Source organism: Alligator mississippiensis, chromosome 1 (assembly GCF_030867095.1).
Source record: "Alligator mississippiensis isolate rAllMis1 chromosome 1, rAllMis1, whole genome shotgun sequence".
Lineage (NCBI taxonomy): Eukaryota > Metazoa > Chordata > Crocodylia > Alligatoridae > Alligator > Alligator mississippiensis.
The window spans coordinates 75,634,946-75,658,610 of record NC_081824.1 but is presented as its reverse complement, the minus strand read 5'-3'; the positions used below and the strand labels follow the sequence as shown (position 1 = coordinate 75,658,610).

The 23,665-nt window shown below is 45.5% G+C and overlaps 1 protein-coding gene across 8 annotated transcripts in view; it reads right to left on the bottom strand.

Annotated features, from left to right (window-relative positions):
* The window catches only part of LOC106738238 (uncharacterized), a 58,941-nt gene extending 35,354 nt beyond the window's left edge, over window positions 1-23,587 (bottom strand). For 3 of the 8 annotated variants that reach the window (XR_009463741.1, XR_009463729.1, XR_009463740.1), the window contains exons 1-4: window positions 23,186-23,509; window positions 13,727-13,822; window positions 12,411-13,608; window positions 7,112-7,225 (exon numbers count right to left, since the gene is read on the bottom strand). Coding sequence is in view for 1 of the 8 variants with exons in the window: in XM_059731876.1 (XP_059587859.1) it covers window positions 13,600-13,608; window positions 13,727-13,822; window positions 23,186-23,587 (507 nt within the window). In the remaining 7 variants the exon portion in view is untranslated. Of the gene's footprint in view, window positions 1-238; window positions 1,100-7,111; window positions 7,226-12,410; window positions 13,609-13,726; window positions 13,823-23,185 lie in introns of those variants that run through there. The other 5 variants (XR_009463731.1, XR_009463734.1, XR_009463742.1 and 2 more) reach the window with 5 other exon arrangements.
* Between the last annotated feature and the right edge of the window lie 78 nt (window positions 23,588-23,665).

The window sequence follows — 23,665 nt, the reverse complement described above, 5'->3', positions numbered from 1 at the left end:
CAAAGAATTAGTAAAAATAATTAAAAAATGGATCTTTGGGGGCTTGTTTATTTCTGGTAATAATTATTTAGCCTCTAATACAGAGCTGGCAGAAATGTTCATTTAAAAAAAAAATGAAATAACCTAGCCCTCCGGATTGAACAGCCCCTTCAAATACAGACTTCTTTTCTGCATCATAAATAGGCGTGGCAGAATTTTATTTCTATATTTTAATAATTTTGACAGATAACATCAATGCTTATTTTTAAGTATTTATTTTGATTTCGATGTATTTAAATTTCCAGGATTGCACAAAATTAAGGGTGTGGGGGCAGAGTAGACAATTTGTTAATGACAGTATACGATTACTATAGTGCAGTTTAACCACCCACTATGACAAACATAAATACTGTAGGATTCCTGTCAAGTGAGTGGCAGGGCTGCCATCAATCCCAGATCTGCTGGCCTACAGCTCCCTCATCCACTTTCTCCCTACTTCTTCCTTTGCTCCCAGTCCCCTGGAGTTTCTGGGAGTTACAGTCCAAAGTAGAGTCAGCACAGTTCTGTAAGACTGCTCCCCCTGTAGTCACATACTCCATCAGCCACCATTTTTCTTACATCCCCTTTCTATAAATTTTGATTATTAACAATGAAAATATTTTTTGTCTGTCTGAAAGCATGAGGTGAAATTGACATTTATTAATGTTTACCAATAAAAATCAAATCCTGCCAAGCCTAATCATAAAGAAGAAAATACATGCGTTCCCCTATTTTCCTTCAGCCCATCACCTTCCAATAAAATCTTCCCTCTCCTCTTCTTTCCCTTCCATTATATAATATCTATAAAGGCCAGATCATAGCAAAGCAATAGGAATAAGCCAGGTGATTATTATTAATAGTAGTATTTATTGATACAGTAAATATAAAGTGCTAATTATTGTTTAGTAGGGTGAAGACTTCACATTACAGAAAATTGTGCCTCCCTCCTCGGAGTAAAGGGTATGTAGAAAAGACAAAGGGTAATCCAGTCCTTTGCATATTCATGAGGTCTAATATGAATTAAGTACCATATATGCAGCAACAGGGTTTCCACGCCTTCTTCTACCTGTATGACATCCTTCTGTGTCATCAAAACAAAGGAAATAAAGTATTCAGTACTTGGACTGAGACATATACAAAGGCAACGATTAAGACTCTTCTAAAATGTTTATGTTTGTTTAATACTGAATTCCAAAGACTAACTTTGTAATTGTGGTTTCTCTTACCAAAACTTCTAGCAATGGGACAGAAATGCAATTTTATCTTTGAAGCAGGGTGTTCCTTAGGCTCCCTGCCAATGTAATTGACTTATTTGTATCCTTCCCTACTGATTACCTCAGGGCACCCTACGTCCCTACGAGACCTATAAACTGATGATTTCAGTGCATGAAAATCATAAATATTGTTCTGGAACTGGCATGGTCCTTACAGCTTCCTACCCTCAAACTAATTATTGCTGTCAAAACTGCCCAATAGATTTGCAACCTTTTCCTTCAATCTCACATTGTAAAAATAGGGGAGGCTGCTAAAAAGCAATGGGGAAATTAATCTTTTCCTTCCACTGGGTGCTAGGAAAATATCCTCCAGGAACTTTGCATAGGAAGCTCTGGGCCACTATGTTTGGCTTTCAGTTTTGGGTTTCCAACATTCTCAGCCAGATTCCTTCAACCAGGCCATTCTTCGGCTGTATTATATATGGGCCGTTCTGAAAGATGCTAGATCTTTCTGATCTTGCATAGAGAATGTTCTTAGGCTGAGCTCTAGAGGAAGGCAAATGTAGAGATAATTTAATTTTTCCTTGTCACAAAATACCATTTTTTAAACCAAAACTACTTAATATGATATTATTCAGAAGTTATAGCCTTTGCATAGAGTTACAAAGTCATAGAGTCATAAAGAAGTAGGGCTGGAAGAGACCTCAAAAGGTCATCTAGTCTGAACTCCTAACTGAGGCAGGACCATACCTATCCAAACCATCCCATACAACCATAATCTAAACTCTACATAAGACTACCCTCAACCCTGACACAACACAGACTTAACACCCTAACTTGCCACAGATAAAGCAGGGGAACCACAGCAGCCAATGCCTGCTTCTATAAAATATTGCCAGTATACTCCCAAGAGATCCCAGATAGAGGGCTATGCCCTCCACTACAGAGGAAGGCAAAAAACCCCACAATTCATACCAATCTGATCCTGGGGTAAAATTCCTTCCTGACCCCAAATGTAGTGATTGATCTGATCCTGAATGGAGGGGTAAGACCATCTAGCCAGGAACCTCTAGCTTTGCTTGTAGCAAGAGAATCAGCACACCCCAGTTGAAGTCCCCAGCCTTAGTTATATCCAACACGCAATGCCTCTGGGAAGGTTTAAAAACACCCTGACATATAACAGAAAAAGGGGAGGGGGACAGGGGGTGGGAGTAACCAGCAAAGCCCAGAAGCATGGGAAATACCCATGGAAGAAAATAAGCATAGTTATGCCTAGATCATCCCTGACCAGTGGCTGTCCAACCTCTTCTTGAACACCTCTAGTGATGGAGAGTCTACAACTTCCTTAGGCAGTCTATTCCACTGCCTCACTCTTCTAACAGTGAAGAAGTTTTTTCTGGATATCCACCTAAATTTATGTTGCTGCAGCTTCAAGCCATTGGTCCACATCCTCCTGTCTGCAGCAAGAGAGAAAAGGTGTTTTTCCTCTTGATGACAGCTCTTCAAGTATTTGCTATCATGTATCCTCTTACGTGCCTTTTCTGTAAGCTAAACATACCTAGCTCCTTCACCCTCTCCTTGTATGACTTGCCTTCCAAGCCCTTGATCATCTTTGCTGCCCACCTCTGGACTCTCTGTAATATCTCCATGTATTTTTTAAAATGTAGAGCCCAGAACTGCACACAGTACTCAAGGGCTAGAGACAGAAGTTACACATAAACTGGTTTAAGTGATCAGAAACTGGTTTAAACCTGTAACAGAACAGAAGTTCAGTGCACATAAACCAGTTTCAAAATGGCTGAAACTGATTTAAGATAAACCTGGTTGAGTGTAGTATCAAACTTAACTGATTTAGGTCAAACCAGTTTATGAAACTTCTGTCCCAGACCCCTTCCTGATTCAAGTTAAATCAGAGTTCCCCAGCATCCCAGCATGCTTTGCATCCCTGGGGTGGGTTGTGCTGTCTGCTCCAGAGAACAGGGCTGGCCCTGCCCCTCTGCTTCCTACCTGGAGTGGTGAGGACTTGTTCACTGGCCAGCTCACTGCCCGCCCCCTAACACTCTTCCTGGGCAAACCCCAGCTAGGGTCTGGGGATAGGGAGGGGGGTTAACTCATCTTCCCCTGACTAAAGAGCTTCCCTACCCTGCTGGCATACTTAGTGCTGGCTGAAACTGTGGACTACAAATCCCAGAGGCACCTGGAAGTAGGAAGAAGTGATGAGCAACCCTGTAGAGTCCTGTTCCTATAATTGTGCACTGCAAATCCCAGAGACCTTGGGGGCAGAAGGAAGAGGAAGCAAACATACATCCCATGCTGGCTACCTGCCAGAGAGCCTTGCTGTAGTGCCCCATGATTTCTGGCTTGAGACACTGCAGGCATGTGGCTGCATTTCCTGAATCAAAAGTGAATGTTCATTTGTTTATTGATTCAATCTTTGCAGCTTATACTAACCTGCAAAGACCAAATCAATTCAGCCTTGGGCTTTTTGACTGTCTGTACTTAGCCCATATGAGGCCTAACCAATGCTGAGTAGAGAGGCACTATCACCTTCCCTGTCTTGCATTTAATGCTTCTACTGATGCAGCCCAAAGCCACATTCACCTTTTGTGCAGCTGCATCACATTCATATTGAGTCTGTGGTCTACTAAGCAGGGTTCAAATTACAATTTGACTCTTGGGGGAGTCTGCAAAAAAAATTAAACAGGTTCATTGATTAACAAGTCCACCTAAGTGGAGGTGCAGTCCATAGTTTCATACTAGCTAGGGTCAGGAGGGACCTGAACAGATCATCTAGCCTGACCCCCTGCAACAGGCAGGAATGAACGCTGGGTTCACAAGAGTTTGTAGGCAGCCACCAGGTCCCCCCTTAGCCTCCTCTTGCCAAGGCTGAACAGGCTCAGGTCCCTCAGTCTCTCCTCATAGGGCCTGTCCTGCTGCCCTCTCACCAAATGGGTGGCTCTCCTCTGAACTCTCTCCAGGCTGGCCACATCCTTTTTAAAGTGCGGTGCCCAGTACTGGAAGCAGTACTCCAACTGCGGCCTGACCAAAGTCGCATAGAGGGAGAGTATCACCTCTCTGGACCAGCTTGAGATGCACCTTTAGATGCATGACAAGGTATGGCTGGCCTCGCTGGCTGCAGTCTGGCATTGGCGGCTCATGTTCATCTTGGAGTCAATAATGACTCCAAGATCCCTTTCTACCTCTGTGCTTTCAAGAGGGGAACTCCCCAGCCTGTGTGTATGCTGTGGATTCCTTCTCCCAAGGTGCGGCACCCTGCATTTATCTACGTTGAACCCCATCCTATTTTCATCTGCCCACTTTTGTAGTCTGTCTAAATCTAGTTGTAGCCTCTCTCCCTTCAAGTATGCCCACCTCACCCCACATCTTAGTGTCATCAGCAAACTTGGACAATGTGCTTTCAACTCCCTCGTCTAAGTCGCCGATGAAGATGTTAAACAGTGCGGGCCTGAGGACCAAGCCCTGGGGGACCCCACTGCTCACATCTTGCCAGGTTGAGTACAATCCGTCCACCACTACTCTCTGGGTGTGCCCCATCAGCCAGTTTTTTACCCAACCAACTGTGTAGGCATCAATGCCACAGTCACTTAATTTATTAATGAGAATGGGGTGAGAGACAGTGTCAAAGGCCTTCTTAAAGTCTAGAAAGACTACGTCCACGGCAACACCATCATCCAAGGATTTAGTTACCTGGTCATAAAAGGCAATCAGGTTAGTCAGGCAGGACCTGCCTTTAATGAACACATGCTGGTTGCCCCTGAGCATAACCTCCCCTGCTGGACCCCCACAGATGTGCTCCTTGATGATTTTCTCCAAGATCTTCCCAAGGACCAAGGTGAGGCTTCCAGGCCTATAGTTACTTGGGTCCTCCTTCCTCCCTTTCTTAAAAATGGGGACCACATTAGCTAGTTTCCAATTCCCTGGCACCTGGCCAGATGACCACAAATGCTCATACAGCCAGGCCAAGGACTCCATGATGACCCCTGCCAGCTCCCTCAACACCCTTGGGTGGAGGGCATCTGGACCTGCAGATTTAAAAATGTCCAGCCCTTCCAGAAGATCCCTAACTACCTCTGCACTGACCCAAGGCCTGTCAGAGCTATCCCCGAGATTGTTCCTGCCTCTGGCAGGAGGGATGTCCCAGTCCCTGTTCAAGAAAACAGAGGCAAAGAAACTGTTAATAATATCGGCTGTCTCGTCTTGCATAGCCCCAAGGTTACCATTTGAGTCTTACAGGGGCCCTACATTGACTGGTGCCCTCTTCTTGCTCCCAATGTACTTATAGTTTCATAGTTTCATAGTAGTTAGGGGTCAGAAGGGACCTGAATAGATCATCTAGTCTAACGCCCTGCCACTGGCCGGAGCACACACTGGGATCACATGACCCCAGACAGACAGGTGTTCATTCAATCTCTTTTTGAATTTACCCAAGGTAGGAGCAAGGACCACTTCCCTAGGAAGTTGCTTCCAATCCTAGCTACCCTGACAGTGAAATAGTGCCTCCTAATCTCTAACCTGAACCTATTCTCCAGCAGCTTCTGGCCATAGTTCCTTGTCGCCTCAGGTGCTGCTGGGGGGAATAGGACCCTTCCTATTTGCTGCTGATCTCCCCCAATGAGTTTGTAGGCAGCCACCAAATCCCCCCTCAGCCTCCGCTTGCTGAGGCTGAACAGGTTCAGGTCCCTCAGCCTCTCCTCATAGGGCCTGTCCTGTTGCCTTGAAAAAAAACTTTTTGTTGTCCTTAATCCCGGACACTAGCCTGAGTTCCATCTCTGCCTCGGCATTCCTAATAGCCCTCCTACACTCCCGGGCCAAGGAGGAGTATTCCTCCTTGGTGATAGCCTCTCCCTTCCACTGGTGGTATGCCACCCTTTTAGTCCTCAGGCATTCCTGAATGCCCTTGCTGAGCCAAGGGGGTTTCTGAGCACTCTTACCCCCCTTGCTTCTCTCAGGGACTGTTACCTTTTGGGCCTGGAGGATCGCCCCCTTAAGGTATGACCATCCCTCATGGACTCCCATCTCCTCTACCTTCTGGGCCCTCAGTGCCTCCCCCACTAATCTCCGAAGCTAATTGAATTTGGCCCTTTTGAAGTCAAGGGCTTTAGTCTTGCTATAAGCCCTTGACACCCTGCATTGGATAGTGAATTCCAGCAGGTGATGATCGCTATTGTCCAGGTGGTCAAGGACCTGCAGTCCCCTCACCAGGTCATCCCCAGTGGCCAGGACCAGATCCAGCAAGGCGTTACACCTAGTGGGGCTGTGCACCTCCTGGAAAAGGTAAAGGTCCTTTAATACAGCCAGGAAACTACGCGAGCAGTCAGCCCTGGCTGTCTGCTCCTCCCAGCAAATGTCTGGGTAGTTTAGGTCACCCAGGACAATGACATCCCTTGACCTAACTGCCTCCATAAGCCGACCGGAGAAGTCCCAGTCCAGTTCTTTCCCCTGGTTGGGTGGTCTGTAATAGACACCCACTGTAAGGTCCCTTTCGCCACACCCTCCTTGTACTTTGACCCACAATGTCTCCGCCCGACCCTCCTCTAACCCGGTTAATCCTTGATGATGTAAGTTGTTGTTTGACATAGAGCGCAACTCTCCCGCCTTTCCTCTCTGTCCTGTCCCTTCTATATAGGGTGCATCCCCGAATGCCCACTGCCCAGTCGTGGGTAGGGTCCCACCAGGTTTCTGTGACCCCTACTAAGTCTGGATTCTTACTTACAATCAGGAGGCACAGTTCCTCCTGCTTACACCCCATACTATGAGCATTGGTGTAGAAGCACTTGAGGCCTCCTGAGTGTGCACGCGCCTCCCCCCCTACTTCCAGGACTGTTGTAGCTCCCTACTCCCAGGATGTTGTTGCTTACCTGCGCGTCCCTTTCTCTTGTCACCCTGCATGCTGGCGAAGCAACCTCTCTACTTGGAGCGGCCCCTTCCCCCGGCGAAGCTAGTTTAAAGCCCGCCGTATGGGATCAGCCAACCTAGAAGACAAAATACATTTGCCTTTAGGGGAGAGATGAAGCCCATCCCACCCCAGCCCCCCATCTGAAAGCCTTGCTGAAGTCCAGATACACTATAACCACATCATTCCTTTCATCACCCAAGTAGTTATTTTGTCATAGAAGGATATCAGGTTTGACATGATTTTTTTTTCATAAATCCATGCTAACTGCTTGCAAGCAGACTGTCCTCCTCCAGATGCTTGCAAATGACCTTCCTTAGGATATGCTTTAGTAACTTCCAGGTTATTGAGGTGAGGCTTACTGGTCTGTAGTTCCCTGGGTCCTCTTTCTTGCATTTTTTAAAGAGGAGAATTAAGTTAGACTTTTTCCAGTCCCCTGGTACCTAGTCTGTCTCCCATGATTTCATGAAGATCATTGCGAAGGGCTCCAAGAGCTCTCCTGCCAGTTCCTTCAGGACCCTGGGATGAAGCTTATCTGGCCCTGCAGACTTAAATTCATTCAGACCCAACAAAATCTCTCTAACAGTCTTCTTTGTTATCTCCTCCCTCAGTTTGTCCCCCTTATCCAGATAATCCCTGTTAGGTGTCTGGCAGCTTAAATTTTTTTGAAGGCTGAGACAAAGTAGTTGTTGAGTAGCTCTGCCGTCTTTGTATCTTTAGTTAGGAGTTCCCCCGGATTCATAGATTCATAGATGTTAGGATCAGAAGGGACCTCAATAGATCATCGAGTCCGACCCCCTGCATAAGCAGGAAAGAATGCTGGGTCTAGATGACCCCAGCTAGATGCTCATCTAACCTCCTCTTGAAGACCCCCAGGGTAGGGGAGAGCACCACCTCCCTTGGGAGCCCGTTCCAGACCTTGGCCACTCGAACTGTGAAGAAGTTCTTCCTAATGTCCAATCTAAATCTGCTCTCTGCTAGCTTGTGGCCATTATTTCTTGTAACCCCCGGGGTTGCCTTGGTGAATAAATACTCACCAATTCCCTTCTGTGCCCCTGTGATGAACTTATAGGCGGCCACAAGGTCGCCTCTCAACCTTCTCTTGCGGAGGCTGAAAAGGTCCAGGTTCTCTAGTCTCTCATCGTAGGGCTTGGACTGCAGGCCCTTAAACATACGAGTGGCCCTTCTCTGGACCCTCTCCAGGTAATCCGCATCCCTCTTGAATTGCGGTGCCCAGAATTGCACGCAGTACTCCAACTGCGGTCTGACCAGCACCCGATAGAGGGGAAGTATCACCTCCTTGGACCTATTTGTCATGCATCTGCTGATGCACAATAAAGTGCCATTGGCTTTTTTGATGGCTTCGTCACACTGCTGACTCATGTTCATCTTGGAGTCCACTAGGACTCCAAGATCCCTTTCCACTTCCGTGCCACCCAGCAGGTCATTCCCTAGGCTGTAGGTGTGCTAGACATTTTTCCTCCCTAGGTGCAGCACTTTGCATTTCTCCTTATTGAATTGCATTCTGTTGTTTTCTGCCCACTTGTCCAACCTGTCCAGATCTGCTTACAGCTGTTCCCTGCCCTCCGGCGTGCCTACATCTCGCCATAGCTTTGTGTCATCTGCAAACTTGGACAGAGTACATTTGACTCCCTCGTCCAAGTCACTAATAAAGACATTAAAGAGTATCGGTCCAAGGACCGAACCCTGCGGGACCCCACTGCCCACACCCTTCCAGGTCGAGACCGACCCATCCACCACGACTCTCTGGGTGCGACCCTCTAGCCAATTCGCCACCCACTGGACTGTGTAGTCATCCAAGTCACAGCCTCTTAACTTGTTCACCAGTATGGGGTGGGATACCGTATCGAAGGTCTTCCTGAAGTCTAAGTATACGACATCCACCCCTCCTCCTGTGTCCAGGCGTTTCATAACCTGGTCATAAAAAGAAACTAGATTGGTCAGGCACGATCTGCCTGCCACAAACCCGTGCTGATTTCCCCTCAGCATAATTTGTCCTGCCGGGCTCTCACAAATGTGAGCCTTGATAATTTTTTCAAAGACTTTGCCAAGGTTGGAGGTGAGACTGACTGGCCTATAGTTGCCCGGGTCCTCCTCCCTCCCCTTTATGAAAATGGGGACCACGTTGGCCCTTTTCCAGTCCTGCGGGACTTGGCCCGTGCGCCACGAGCGTTCAAATATTCCCGCCAGTGGCTCTGCAATGATGTCAGCCAGTGCCTTCAGCACCCTCGGATGGAGCTCATCCGGGCCTGCCGACTTAAAGGCATCCAGTTCTTCCAAGTGACTCTGCACTGTCTCAGGGTCTATGCATGGAAGTCTGGCGCCTTGCTGCTGCCTCTCTACAACCCCAGTGAGAGACTTGTCGTGCCCCTCACTTAGGAACACTGAGGCAAAGAACTCGTTGAGGAGTTCAGCCTTGTCCCCCCTGTCTGTCACCAATTGTTTCTGCCCATTTAGCAGGGGTCCTATTCCTCCCTGGGCCTTCCTTTCACTCCCTATATATCTAAAAAACAATTTCTTGTTGTCTTTTACTTGGGTTGCCATCCTCAGCTCCATGGTAGCTTTGGCCTGTCTAACTGCCTCCCTGCAAGCACGAGCAGAGGAGGTATATTCATCTTTGGTGATCTCTCCCTGTTTCCACATTTTATGTGCTCCCCTTTTGGCCCTTAGGCTGCCCTGGATTTCTCTGGTCAGCCATGGAAGCCTCCTGGCCCCTTTCCCTCTTTTGCCTCGCTTGGGGATCATCTTGCTTTGTGCCCCCCCCCCCCCCCCCCCATATGGATTGTTAACAAAGGATCCACAGCTGCTTTGGTTCTTCTTTTCTGGGCATCATAGTTATAGAATCTCTTTTTATTGTCCTTAACCACTTTTGCCAGTACAGCTTGTTCTTTATCTTTGCCTTCCTGATTTTGTCCCTGCAGGTTCTTGCTATTTTCTGGTATGAATCCTTGGTGACTTGACCATTCTTCCATTGCCTGTATGCATTCCTTTTGCATTCAAGACATTTTAGAAACTCCTTATGTAGCCGCATTGGTCTCTTGCCGTCTTTTTTGTGTTTCCATCGTGTCGGGACAGTTTCTTGTTGGGCTCCCAATACTGCACCCTCTAGAAGCTCCCAGCTCTCCTGGGCACTTTTGTCCTTCACTCTATCTTCCCATTACACCATGCATATTAGCTCCTTGAGTCAAATGAAATCTACCTTTTTAAATCTAGCATCCTAATTTTGCTGACCTCATGCTTTCCAGGCCTCAGGATCTGGAATTCAATACAATTGTAATCACTTCTTCTCAAGTTACCTATCACGTTCACATCCTCTACCAGCTCTTCCCTGTTGGTCAGGACAAGACCCAAGATAGATGATCTCCTAGTTGTATCCCTTATTTACTGGAGTAGAAATTTGTCTTCCACACAAGTTAGGAACTGGGTTGACATTTTATGTTTGGCTGCATTGTTCTTCCAGCAGATGTCTGGAAAATGGACATCCGTACCAACCCATAGCTTTTAGATAGCTTTGTCACCTGCTTGAAGAGTGCCTCATCTACCTCATCTTCTTGATTAGGTGGCCTATAATAAATCTCCAGTATTATATTGGTGGTATGTCTTTCATCTTTCATCTTCACCCAAATGCATTCTGCTTTGCCACCTTCTTCCTGAACCAGAGAACAAGTGTATGCGTTTTTGACATACAAGGCAACACCACAACCTTTTCTCCCAACCCTGTCCTTCGTAAACAGAGTGTAACCCTCAATGTTAACAGTCTAGTCTAAGGGCTGTCCCCTCAGGTCTTGGTGATGCCAATCAGATCATTGTTCTTTTCACAGGCATAAATAGGAGCAGCTTCCATTCACTTCCACCAGTGCTGAATTTGATTTTATCAGTTACATGAGAAATATTCCCCAGGTCAACTCAAGATGTATATATTTATCTCCAAGAAATAAACAAGGCAACCAAAGTTTCTTATTCATTCATGGACAAACAAGAGTTGAAAGTAGTTTGCCTGGCCACCTAAAACCCTTGACATTTTAGATTCCTTCCCCACCCATAGCATTAATAGTTTATATACAACAGAATACTTTAAAGAACATAGTTCTAATACATTCTTGGGGCACTCAAAGATATTTTCCACTAGAGGCTTACACAGAAAAATCGCCTGGGATTATGCCTTCAGGGGCAGATTACTAATATACCTTATTTAAGTCAATACCTTTCTCCTTGGGTTTTGTGTCCTTAAAGTATATTTTATAGGAATGTTTCTTGCTTCTAAATCAATATATAAATGCCAGCTGGAAAGCAGCTAGTAAAAACTCCACCTTCTTTTGTGTACCTTTGCATTTTGGCTTGTGAAACTATTTCCATGCTTACCAGCTCTCTCATAAAGACCTCCAAGCAGCAGCATTAATCTGTCTGACAGTGAGATTTATGCAAGGTTTTTAGTAACAACAAATGGCCTTATATGGCAGTTCTCACCATTCTGATATTTGCTCTTGCAGTCTCCTTAAAGTATAAACTACTGCTCTTTTTCACATTTTGTACAGCTTTAATTACACATTTCTGTCATTCCAGCTTTAGCAATCAGACACTTCTGTATCAGTGAAAACACCTGAAAGCTCGTTTGCTATTTTAAACAGACATTTGGAGTAAGATGTTAGTGACCTTTATATTAAAATCTACACATAACAGTTCATCTACATATGCATGCAGTCAGTGCAGTTATCTATGAAAAATACCATGATGCATTTATATTTGGACATAATGATTTTCTATACAAAAGTTTCATAAAACAGTACAGAAATTATGGCAGCCTATGCCTTAAAATGTAAGTGAACTATATACTTTATGTAGTTTTTAATGCACAATACATCTGGTGCCTATGAATGTGATGAGGTTAGGAATGAAAGAAATAGGTTCAGGTGTGAAGAAAGACTACAAATGGAAACAAACCTCCTTTCAATTAGAATATGTACAGCTTTTATAAATGATTATAGAGAAGTTTGCTCATATTGAATCTATTAAAAAAAGCCACAAACAAACCAGTAAAAAGACACAGATCCTACCAGAAATTTTCTATATATGCAGAGGTTTAGGAAAGTAGTGCATATCCAACATTAATAAATCAAATATGGTTAGCATGCAGTCCGGAAAAATCTGTACTCCAGATCCTCTGTACAAAATCAAAGAGCTGGCAGCCCTGAGGATTCTATTTCTTTGATCCACAATGAAAAGGATAATAAAGCTGTACATACTCAGCCTCCTCTAGTTTTCACTTTCTTCAAGGGAAGGAGTCACGCTGATTCTGGACTCCAAGCAAGGCCCTGGAGAATTTTATTCTTACGCTTCCCCGTGTATCAGACCCTGACTTTAAAAGAAGTCCTCAAACTTTTCTTTCTCTTTAATTAATGTAATCATTTATATTAATTGTGATTTCTTTAGTGCTCATCACCAGGGTATTTTGAATCCTTTCTCATTTCTCTTTTTAAAGGGATCAGTTCTGGCCTTGATAGCTCTGTTTTCTTTCAAAGTCTGACTGAACAATTTGTGCTTCTCCATATTCGCTTCAAGGACAGAATGCTTCCTTTTGTCATGGTAATTCTTATTCTGAAATGTTTCAAACTTATAATCAAGTGCAGAAATAAATTTGCTCTTGTTCATACCATTGCTGCTGGTTACACATTTCAGATAAGTACTAGAAACTATATTCTGAAGATGATAATACAGAAAATAATGTATGATATTTGCTTATTTTAGCTTAGCCAAGAGAAGCTGTTCGATTATTTTACTTGGAAGTAATCTATGAGGATCCAACTTGCAACTGACCCTATGCCAATATTTTGTCACCAATATTTTGCCATTCATATCACAAAACAAACTGACAGCTGTAAAGGGTGTGGCTGCCCCAGCTACACTGGGGAAACGCTAGCAGATAAAGCCATTGTGCTTTCTCACATACTTATGCATGGCCTTTGCTGGCTTGAAGCTATGTATGGAGAACCTTCTCCTGTTTCCACCAAAGTCAGTGGGAATTCTGGCATTGACTTAATTCCCAGTAAAGCAAAAAATGACCCAGGAGGAATATTTTCCCTTTTTTATTCTTATGTAATGAAACCAGTGTGTCTTATATGGTGGTTCATTCATTCTACCCAATAATAAATACGTAGCAGTGCTCCGAGGATTCAGTTCTGATAGGGAACCTATTGTACGGACACAGAGGAAGGCCTGCAGTGCCAACAATTGGACGGTTTCATACCCGTTGAGGATGCCAGTCATGGGTTGACAGTTGACTGTTCTTGGCAGATGTGAAGATCTTTTCTCCAGGTTCCAAAGTCCCAAAAAATAGTGAATCCCATTGTTTGGTAACCAGTGTGGGCACTTAATTTACAAGTTCTTTATGGCAAGGCGCAGAATTATGGAGATGGTGCTAGAAGAGAGGTTTCTTCAAAGGAGCTAATTATTTAAAAAGGGGAAAGAGTTTATTAATATGCTAATTCTCATTCATGAATACAATTATTATTTCTCTAGTGCCAGGCAGTAGCCATTCTCTCTCAGCCAGCCAGCTTTATACCTGTTTAGCTCTGTTGACATCAGTGAGGTTGTAGCCTTTTACAAGCAATGAGAAATCAGAATCAGGCCCAAAAGCCCTTCTGAGGAGGCTCAGCATCTGAGGACAGAAAAGAACATGGCAAATATATGGAAGACAGTCCATTCTAATACTGAGAGAGCCAGCACATCATTTTGGCAGAAAGCAACTGGCAAAAGCCAATTCCACAGCTAGTTTCATCTTAGGGGTTTTTTGTGGGGTTTTTTGGGTTATGAAACAGGAACATTTTTATTATAAAGGACTGATGCCTATTTTAGTGGAAGAATTTCAGTTGGATAGACTTTGTGGGAGAAATAAATTTTTCTGGAGAGATTTGAATGAGGCATTGGCAGATTTCGTTTACAAGTTGTCCCAGACATAAATAAAGGGCGGCATAAATGAAAGCACTTAGAGAAGTGTGTGAGGAGGTAAGGAAGGAAGTGATTAGGGGAAGGTATGGGTGGACCACAGTGTGTGGGAGCAAAGACATAAGCATTGATTAAGGCAGGAACAGAATTGCACACAGCCCTGAAGGTGAAGACAGAAGACTGAACATGATAAAGAAGGGACCAGTTAAAGAATTAAAATAGGAAATTGATACAACCTGACTGGTGGGCAAGAAAGCAAAATAGCAGCTGAATCTAAGAAAGAATCAGAAAGGAGAAAGGGAAGGAGGATGTCCTATAGAATTATAACATTAACAGTACTGGGGCTTTGGTAGTAGGCATTTGAGGAAAGATCAGGTGTTATAAAATAGGAACCAATACCAGTAAGCAATAGTTTATATGTGGTGGGAGAAAAGGAGTCAAACATGACACAGGTTATAAACCTGGGTGATTGGAAGCATGATAAAATTATCAGCAGTAATCAAGAAGGAAGGGGTAAGGGATTAGAGGGGGGTAAAGAAATGTTTGGGGTTTTTAATAACAGAATAGGACAAACTGGTAAGTGAAACATACCGTATATTGGGTGTCTCTGGGTTAAAACAATCAACAGATTTGGGGCCAAGAAGGAATTTATCCCCAGAACAAATTGGCAAGGGCTGTTAAGATATTCCTTCCTTCCTCTGTAGCAAAAAGACATAATCCATTTCCTAGGATTTTCTGGGCACACTTTTCCTAACAGATTCCATGCAATTTTGGGGACTGAAGGTCTTGGTGCTCTTTGTCTCTCTTATTCTCTTCCTGTGGCACTTGCTAGCCTCTAGGTTTTGTCTATATTAAAGATCGAAAGTTTGGGATGAGGACTAAAGGGGACTTTGTGGTGTGTGGAAGGCAGGTAAGAGGATCATTTTCTGAAACCTTTTATAATAAAAGTCTATTACACCATTGCCTGCAATTGTAGGGTGCTGGATTCAGTGATCCTATGTTCAGAGGCAGAAATAGGGAACTGCACAAAGGTGGATTTGGGAGTCACTGTACAGAGATGATGTGGAGATGGTGTTGGTAGTCATGAAATAGATCCCAGACATAGGCTTGGAAAGAGAAGCGGATTCTGAAAATAAAGAGTTATCAGAAAGCAACAAAAAACAAGAAAAAGAAACTTGTGTAAGATTTCCTGAAAGAGAAGTAAGGGATGAGAAAAGAATCAGAATAACACAGTCTTAAAAGCCCACGGTTCTTTCTGTGCTTATTGCATAAAAGATGGCTTAATAAAGGGGTAAATTTTCATTTCCCTTGCACTATGTTTACCTGAACAATATGTGTGTAAACTATCAGAATACTGTACAAACATCCATGTGCATTTCCCCTATTTGCGCGCACGTGCGCGCGCGCACGCACGCACACACACACACACACACACGGATTTGGTGTGAGTAAAGAAAATGGAGGTTGAAAGGCTGGACTTAAAGGAGGTGCCTGTATAACAGCCAGTCATTGATTTAAATTGTGTTTATTACTTTAAAAAATGGCCGCTAAACCCTCTGGGATTTCATGTTTGCCTTTAATGTTCTCGACATCAACATAGCTTGGTTTACAAAGAAACAGATTATATTTCTGACTGCTAACAGTATGCCAGCCAAAGATCTGGATACTGAAGAGGTGCTCTTTCTGCTTCATGTACCAGGAACAGCAATGAAGTTCCTGGGTTGATCATTAGTTAGCAAATTGGCTGGCGTGGGAGACACTACCAAACTTCCTAGAGCTTGGTTCTCCTATATAGTAGGCCAGCAGTTTCAACTCTTACTCTGCCCTTAGTAAGGAAATCCCCTGCTAGCTCATTTGAAATCTTTGGCTTCCACCGCATCTGGACTGTATGCAGCTGAAAACATGGCTCAGGATTTGGGCTTTGATCCAGGCAAGCACTTTAATATGTCCATAACTTTAAGCACTTAAGTAAGACCCTTTGATTACAATGGGACTATCCACCTGCTTAAAGTTATGTACATGATTAGTGCTTTACTGGATTGGGGTCTTTCCTTGTAATTTTTTCATCATTCTAGTTCTACTCATTTACAGTTGACTGTTCTACCCTGTGATTATTAAATCATGCTGTACAGCTCCCTTATGAGAACATAACTTACAAACAGCAAATGGCATCTATGAAAAATAAACACTTTTTTTGGAAACCAGTTTCATTCTCCTTTATGCTAAAGTATAGTATTTATGGCAGCTTCAAGAACAGTAGCAATGTGAAGTTTAATTTACTGCAATATTAATGTTTCTCATTTCAGGCTGGCAAGCAATTATTTGATTTTTTTAAAACCCTGACCTTTTAAATTTACCTTTTCCAAATTTTACCCTTTGGAAGTAAGGGTAAAAATCATCAATATCGACAACGATAAGGATATATAATTTATTTATATGTATGGTTCAAGACACTGACAGGTTATATTTGACATTGGAGTCTAAGTGTGTACAGGGAATGAATGGGGAGACAATGTATGCTGTACTGTCAGCTGTAATAAAATGTTCAGCAAATTGTGACCATCCTGTTACTTTTTGTGACTCCTCTAGGTATTGAAAAACGCTGCTCTAGGGCACTGTTCTATTTTTTTGCTGGTGTTGATACTTTTCTGAGGTTTCAGAAACTAAAAGAGCTGCACTCTGTAGAAGTGTAGCAGGCTTACCTTTTTGGAGCTTGGGTTGAGTCCCAGGATTGAGGGTCTGCTGTTTGATTGGTACAGCCCACCCACCAATCTGGAGGCAGCACAAGGGAAGCAATGCCCCGCCCTTTTCTGAAGGGCGGGGGCAAGAAGCAGCTGGACCTGAATCGGAACTGCACCAGCCAGGTCCGGAGAACTTTGGGGGTGGAACCCCTGAAGAGTATAAAAGGGCTGGGAGAGAAATGATGAGGGACAGCGAGGAGAGAGGTGCTCCAGAGACGGCCATCCTCAGGATCCTGCTTGAGCTTCAGCGGTGTGCAAATCGGTGCGCAGGGATCAGGCTCTAGGAGCTGTTTGAGGCAGCTTGAGCCTGCGAACCCAGCAAGCGGCTGAGTAGTCGGTATGCAGATCAGCACACGGAGAGCTGGCCCTGGGAGCAGCTTGAGGCTGCTCGGGCCTCACCCAGTGCGCAGGTCAGCGCACGGAGAACTGCCTTGGAAGCAGCTCATGGCTGCTCATGTTAGCCCCGGTCCTAAGCCGAGTGACTGGAGCCCCGCAGTGCAGCTCCACTTGTAACTAAAAGAGCCCCAGTGCCCACAGCAGAGCCCGGGAAAGGGGAAAACCCCGTGTGTAAGACTGGGGAGTCAGAGCCTGCAAGGGCTTGGCTCCCATGAGAGACAGACAGCCCTGGGTGTCCAGTGCAGGGCACCAGGCCATCGAGAAGAGCCAAAGGTGCCACTAGGGAGAGGCTTTTGCGGGACTGGCCACCAGGGGACAAGCCCTGACTTCTCCAGAGAAGAAGAGTGAGTTACTGGGGAAGCGGGCCCCACAGGGGAGGCTGACACAGGTGAGGAGGGTCTGCCATCTCCATTGTCCATTGTGGGAGGGGCGTGTCCACATCCCAGGGCCCTAAAGGGGAGGGGCCGCAGGGAAACCCCTTGGGGAAGTGCTGAGTGCACTCCCTATTTTGAGGTTGTCGTGTTAAGGTCTATATAGCTAGGGGTATTCTTTAAGGGGGTTTATATGGTTTATGTGTTGTAATATCTCAATGTGTATATTGGTATTGTTATTTGTGAAGGTTTAAAGAAATACTATGGTTAAGTTACTTGGGTTATATACGTTAATATACCTATGTGTTAATTGTGTTGTATAGGCTGTAAATTATTTGGTTCATATTTGGTATTATATGTGAATTGTGGAATATTATATATAGTATTATTTGTTATATATAGTTATTATTTATCCTCATCGGAGGACAGGGCATACCCCCCGGGTGTACCCTGGCTACAGAAGTGCAACACTTTACTCACATCTTCCTAATTATTTTGCATCCAGTCTCTTTAGCACAATTCATAGTTACATGCTCATGTGCAGAGGGATTGTTTTATTTTTATACCATCAATGTAGTATCCTAGGACCCTGGCACATGTTCATTTAAAGCAGTCTTGTCCAACATACAGCCCGCAGGCCGCCATGGGGCCCGCCAAGCCATTTTATCTGGCCTGCGGTGGTGGCGGTGCGGAGTGCGGAGCCGCCGCCAGGGAGTGCGCAGCCAGCGATGCGGAGCCGCAGAGGTGGCGTGGAGTGTGGAGCTGTGGCGGCGGGACCACGGCGAGGCAGGCAGGGCCAGCCCATGGGTCCCAGCTGGCAGCAAGGGGAGGGGAGCTGCTTACCCCCATGGGACCCAGGGGAGCGGCCCCACGTGGGAGGCCAAGCAACGGCCGCTGCTACTGCCGGCCCACGCCTGCCTCCTCACCTGCCCACTTCAAGCCAGCCCCGCTGCCCTGCCCCACAGCAAGGTGGTGCCTGCTCCCCCGGCCAGTCTCCCCCCGGGTGCTGCAGCTCTCTCAGCCCAGCCGCCCGTGCGTGAGGCCCCGAGGGGTCTGCTTCCCGTGGGCTGCTGGGGACGGGAGGAGCCTGGCTGGGTCTGCACTGGGCAGCAGAAGCAACGGCAGAGCCGTGTGCCACTCAGGACGGGACGAGTCAGTCCCAAGCGGCACACAGCTCCACCGCCGCTTCTGCTGGCCGGTGCAGACCTGGCCGGCCTCCTCCCATCCCCAGCAGCACATGGGAAGCCGGCTTCAGCTGCATGATGCTTTTCCTGGCTGGTGCCGACCCGGATCTGCCCAGGCGGGTCCTGCAGCACCATGTCAACCCGGGCATGGCACCGGCAGGCCAGGTGGGCCCCAGGTTAACCCCGGCCTGGCCCCATGGCTTCTATAGCACCAGGTCAACCCGGTTGTAGCCCAGAGGCTCCTGCAGCACCATGTCAACCCGGGCATGCATGCCATGTCAACTAGCACCATGTCAACCCCTGCAACTTCACTGGTGTCAAAGGTCACATGACATCACTTCCTGATATGATACCACTTTCTGTGATGTCTTTGAATATGGCTCGCTGGCCCTCTGGGTGATAAAAAGTTCGTGATCTGGCCCCACATTCAAAAAGGTTGGACACCCCTGATTTAAAGGCTCCATGGGACCTGATACTTGATTGCAACAGTTGCACCTCCTGCAGTGCCACTTGTACATGGCAGGAGGTGCAATTTAAGGATCAGGGGTCAGATGCCAACTGTGCCTCCTCTGCTTGCTGGTGCAGGGGGAGACTGGGATCATGATCCTGGTCTTGCCCTGCACCAGCTAGTTGAAAGCCAGATGCCTGCAGCCTGGTGTGAGCCAGTGTAGTCCTGGGCCAGGGTTGACCATCAGCTGGTTGTTGGCCCTGGCCCCAGGACCACATGGGCCAGTTCAAGACCTCAAAGCCAGGATTGTACAATCAACTGATTGCTTGCCCTGGCCCTGGGGCAGCCCTGGACATGCCACACATTCAATTTAAGGCACCATGCAAACCAGCCATGAAAATGTTCTAAATATATGTGAAATATTTTTATGGCTCATTTGCCATTTTAATATGCACCCTTATCATTTATATCACAATTAACACTTTAATTGCAGCATAAATGTAAACATGTAGAGGGGCTCCTAGATAAAGGCAAACTTCCTTTAATTTAATTTTATCCCATTTCTATTACTCTAATACTCAGGGGTCCCATTTTCACCTCTCTTTCAGGCAGTTCCTTACCCACTTGACAAGTCTCACACTAAAACCCATCTTTTTATTTTAACTGATAATTTCCCCTGTGGCATCTTATCAATTACTTACTTCTATCCAGATTAGATATATTGTATTTTCTCTGTCTAATAAAAAGGTCAGCAACCTCTGGTCCATGGACCAGATCTGGCCTACAGGGCCATTGGATCCAGATCATGGAGTGGGGGCTTCGGCAATATTCAGCAGTGGGAGGCTTCAATGGGATTCTGTGGTGAGGGGCTTTGCCCATGCAATGCTGTATTGTGCTGCAGCCTGACACTTCAGCTATGCTGCGCCATTGTTGGGCAGTGGGGACAAGTGGCAGCAGTGCTGGCTGGGTACGAGCACCAGCCTGCCTTCAACCCGAGCTTGGTCATTCTGGTCCATTGCTGAAAAACATTGCCAACCGCAGGTCTAGAAAAATCACAAAGTATACCTAATGGCAATCTGGCATAGAACAACACACCCAGTACCTAACTTGAGTCTACCTAAGCCAGGGAAAGAAGCAGCCAATGTGGCTTAGAACATATGGCCTACTCATTCTGGAAGTTATGAATCTGTGCAGCAGAGACAGTGAAAAGACTGCCTAGTATTGTCACTGTATGGTGTGGATCTCTCGACCCTTCAAAGGTTCCCTGGTTGGGAGGTGGAGATGCTGGAGACAGTACACCTCTTCTGAAGTGGGCAGCCATCAGAAAGTGTGTTAAAGTAGAAGGATGATGATGTGAACCTTGTGTGGAATGAGCTAAGTCACACAGAGATGAAATAGGTGAAGACCAACAGAAGATGCAAAGAGCATGAGAAGAGGGCAGGAAAAAGAAAAAAAAAGAGAGGAGGAAGGAAATTAGATAGAGTTTGAGGCAGCTGAACAAAGGGAGGACAGAATGAGAAAAGAAAAATTTGGGAAAAACAGGAAAGAGTATAATGTCTAAGAAGATTTACACTCAGGGTGCTTGATAACCAAGTTACCATTGTTTAAATATAATACACTATTTCCCCAGGTTTTCCAAAACTACACAATATTAAAACACTGTGCTACATCTTGACTGTAGCTTTTTCAATAGATACTGTTATTTAAGTACAGACCTAATAAAGACACAATTTTGCGGCTTCAGTTTTGAACAGGTTGTTCAACTCTACGCTCAGTGTTAAGAAAATTAGTGGGTTCTACATGTAAATATATAAGACCATAAAATACGTAATATATTATTGTACAATGAGATTTGTTTTTGTAACAAACAAAGCAATGAAAGAACAATAATATAAGCAGTGGTTCAGAGCCCTAACTCCAAGGTATTTTCCACCATAATTAAACTACAACCAACCAATTCACTGTTACTGGATAATTTTCTGCCTTGGGGCTTATCTACATTCAACATCTCTCTTGTTTAGCTTAAGATATAACTTCAAATTTAAATTGATGCTAAAGGTTGTTTAAAAAGATGTTATTGCTTTAGCTAAACTAAAACCAGTGCACATTTGTGTATAGCCAAAGTGTTAAGTTAGCTCGCTGTTCCTTCTAACTACAGCCCTGCCTGCATAAGCCAAAAAAGCTCCACTTTAGTTGTATTAGTTTTTCTTGACTAAATTTCTTCACCCTCCTCAGATTATGTCAATGGAGTTAAATTGTGTCTTATGTGGCTGGTAAGGTGTGGGGATTTGTGTTCAGCTAAATGGACTGAGCTAGTTCAGTTGACAAGATGCTTTTTGGCTCAGAAAGACAAGGTATAATAGTTCCAAATGTAAATTAAAGGATATAAATTATTGTGAGACTTCAAATAGCTGTCCAAATGTGGACAAGTCTCTCAGAACATAGAGGAAGATTGAGTTGGCTGTCTTGACTCTGTATAGATGTAGACTAACCTAAACTGGATGGACATATAAAATATATTGACAGATGACAAGATTTCTCTGATTTAGAGCCATCACCATAAGAAAGCTATGTTTTGGTGTTCTTGGGTTATAGAGTTTTTTAAATTTGATTAAGTCCTGTGTGAAGGCTTGTCTGAATGGGGAAATTATCTGGTATCACAGCACGAGCATAATTACTGGTATACTATTATGGTCACGCAAGTATAGCACTTGCTATGAACGCTATTATTCAATGTTTCTAATGTGTAAAATAAGAGTGTCCACAGGAAGAGCTGGACCTTGTAAAAGCTTTCCATATATGCCCAGGGGTATGTATACCCCAGTTTGCGGAGAGTTTTACAAAATCAGAATTTGTCATGGTTTAAAAATGGGGTTTGTCAAAGCCAGCCTCAGGAAAAAAAGAATGTCTTCAGAAAAAAGAAATTCTCCTCTGGCTGTACATGGTTAGAGAAAGCCTACTCTAGTAATTCATAGCTTTGTCCATGCAATCAGTCAAAGAGAACACCGATTATTAAATATTTCTTTTTATTACAGTATGCAAAAACATCCAACCAAGGCTGGTCCCATTGTGGTAGGAACCCTGCAAACTCAGGGTCAGCATGGTCGTCAGATGTATATTACAATTGCTATGATCCTGTCACGGTTTGGTGAGTGCACGTATCAGGTAACCTCGGCCTGCATAACTAAAAGTCACTGCCAACTGAGGTTCTGGAAGGACTCAAGCTTTATTCCACTCATCATTTGAAACCTATTTGCTCAAAACTTTTTTTTTTTTAAACCTGATCAAATCTAGACACAAGTGGTTGCTATTAGGAATGCTTTTCCATCTCTGAAAGCTTTGCTAATTTCCCAAGGACATAGCCTAGCATGCCTCCATTCTCTCTCTCAGCCCTAGTGAAATAAGACAATTGACCTTAGACAGTTAAGTAGCCGCTGTCTTTTTCTTTTTCCCCATTTTGCAGGGCACTGGCTCACGACATTGGTTTGGATGCTCAGGAAGCAGAAGGCCTGGTGTCTTCATGGTGAGAACAAAGCTCCCTGGTGAGAGCACCGCTGGATCATCTGGAGGGTACTACACTCCTAGCCAGGCCTTTTCCAGCAGCGGACCAGCCCTTCACTTGTGTTGAGTCCCAGATTGTCCAGAGGCCTGCTGGTGCAGAGGCCAAACTGGCCGTAGCTTTTGCGTCCCAGAGGGACTGGGTCCGGAAAGCAGCCTGCCCACTGACAGAGCAGGCATAAAACGGGGGGTGGGGGGGTGGGATTTAAATCCACAAGGGCATTGGGGCACCAGGGAGATTTAAATCCACACGGGCTGCAATGCTCCGCTGCTGTCTGCAACATTATGATTAACTTTGTATAATCATCATATTATACACTGTGTATTACACTTATATATTATAATCATCATTATTAACAACAATTTTATTACTAGTACCAGGGTTGCAGACCGGGGGCCTGTTGGCTCATCCACTCCTGATGGTATGTGTGTGCCAGGGGCTGTGGCCAGGCCGGGCCCCAGCACCGGCCCCGGCTGTGCCTCCCCCGGGACCGAGCCCCGCCCGCCCGCAGCGCCATGTCCCAGGAAGGCAGCCCCTCCCCCCTTCTCCTGTCCTTTCACCCGCAGCCTCGCTGGGGATTTAAACGCTACCCCGGAAGTCGGGGCGGCAGCGCGCGGGGGCCGCCGGGACTTGTAGTCCGTCCGGCCGTCCGGGGCGCCCGCGGGCGGGGTCCAGAAAACCCCAAGTCCCGTAAGGCTGCGCGGCGGCCACCGCCCCGGCTGCGCAGGCGCAGTGGCGTAGGGTGCTTTTTGAATCGGCGGCGTTGTTATTGACGCCATATTGCTGGTGCGGGAGAGTCATAGACGGGAGCGCCGCCGCCATCGCTCTTCATCGGCCGCGCCAGGCCCCGCCGCGCA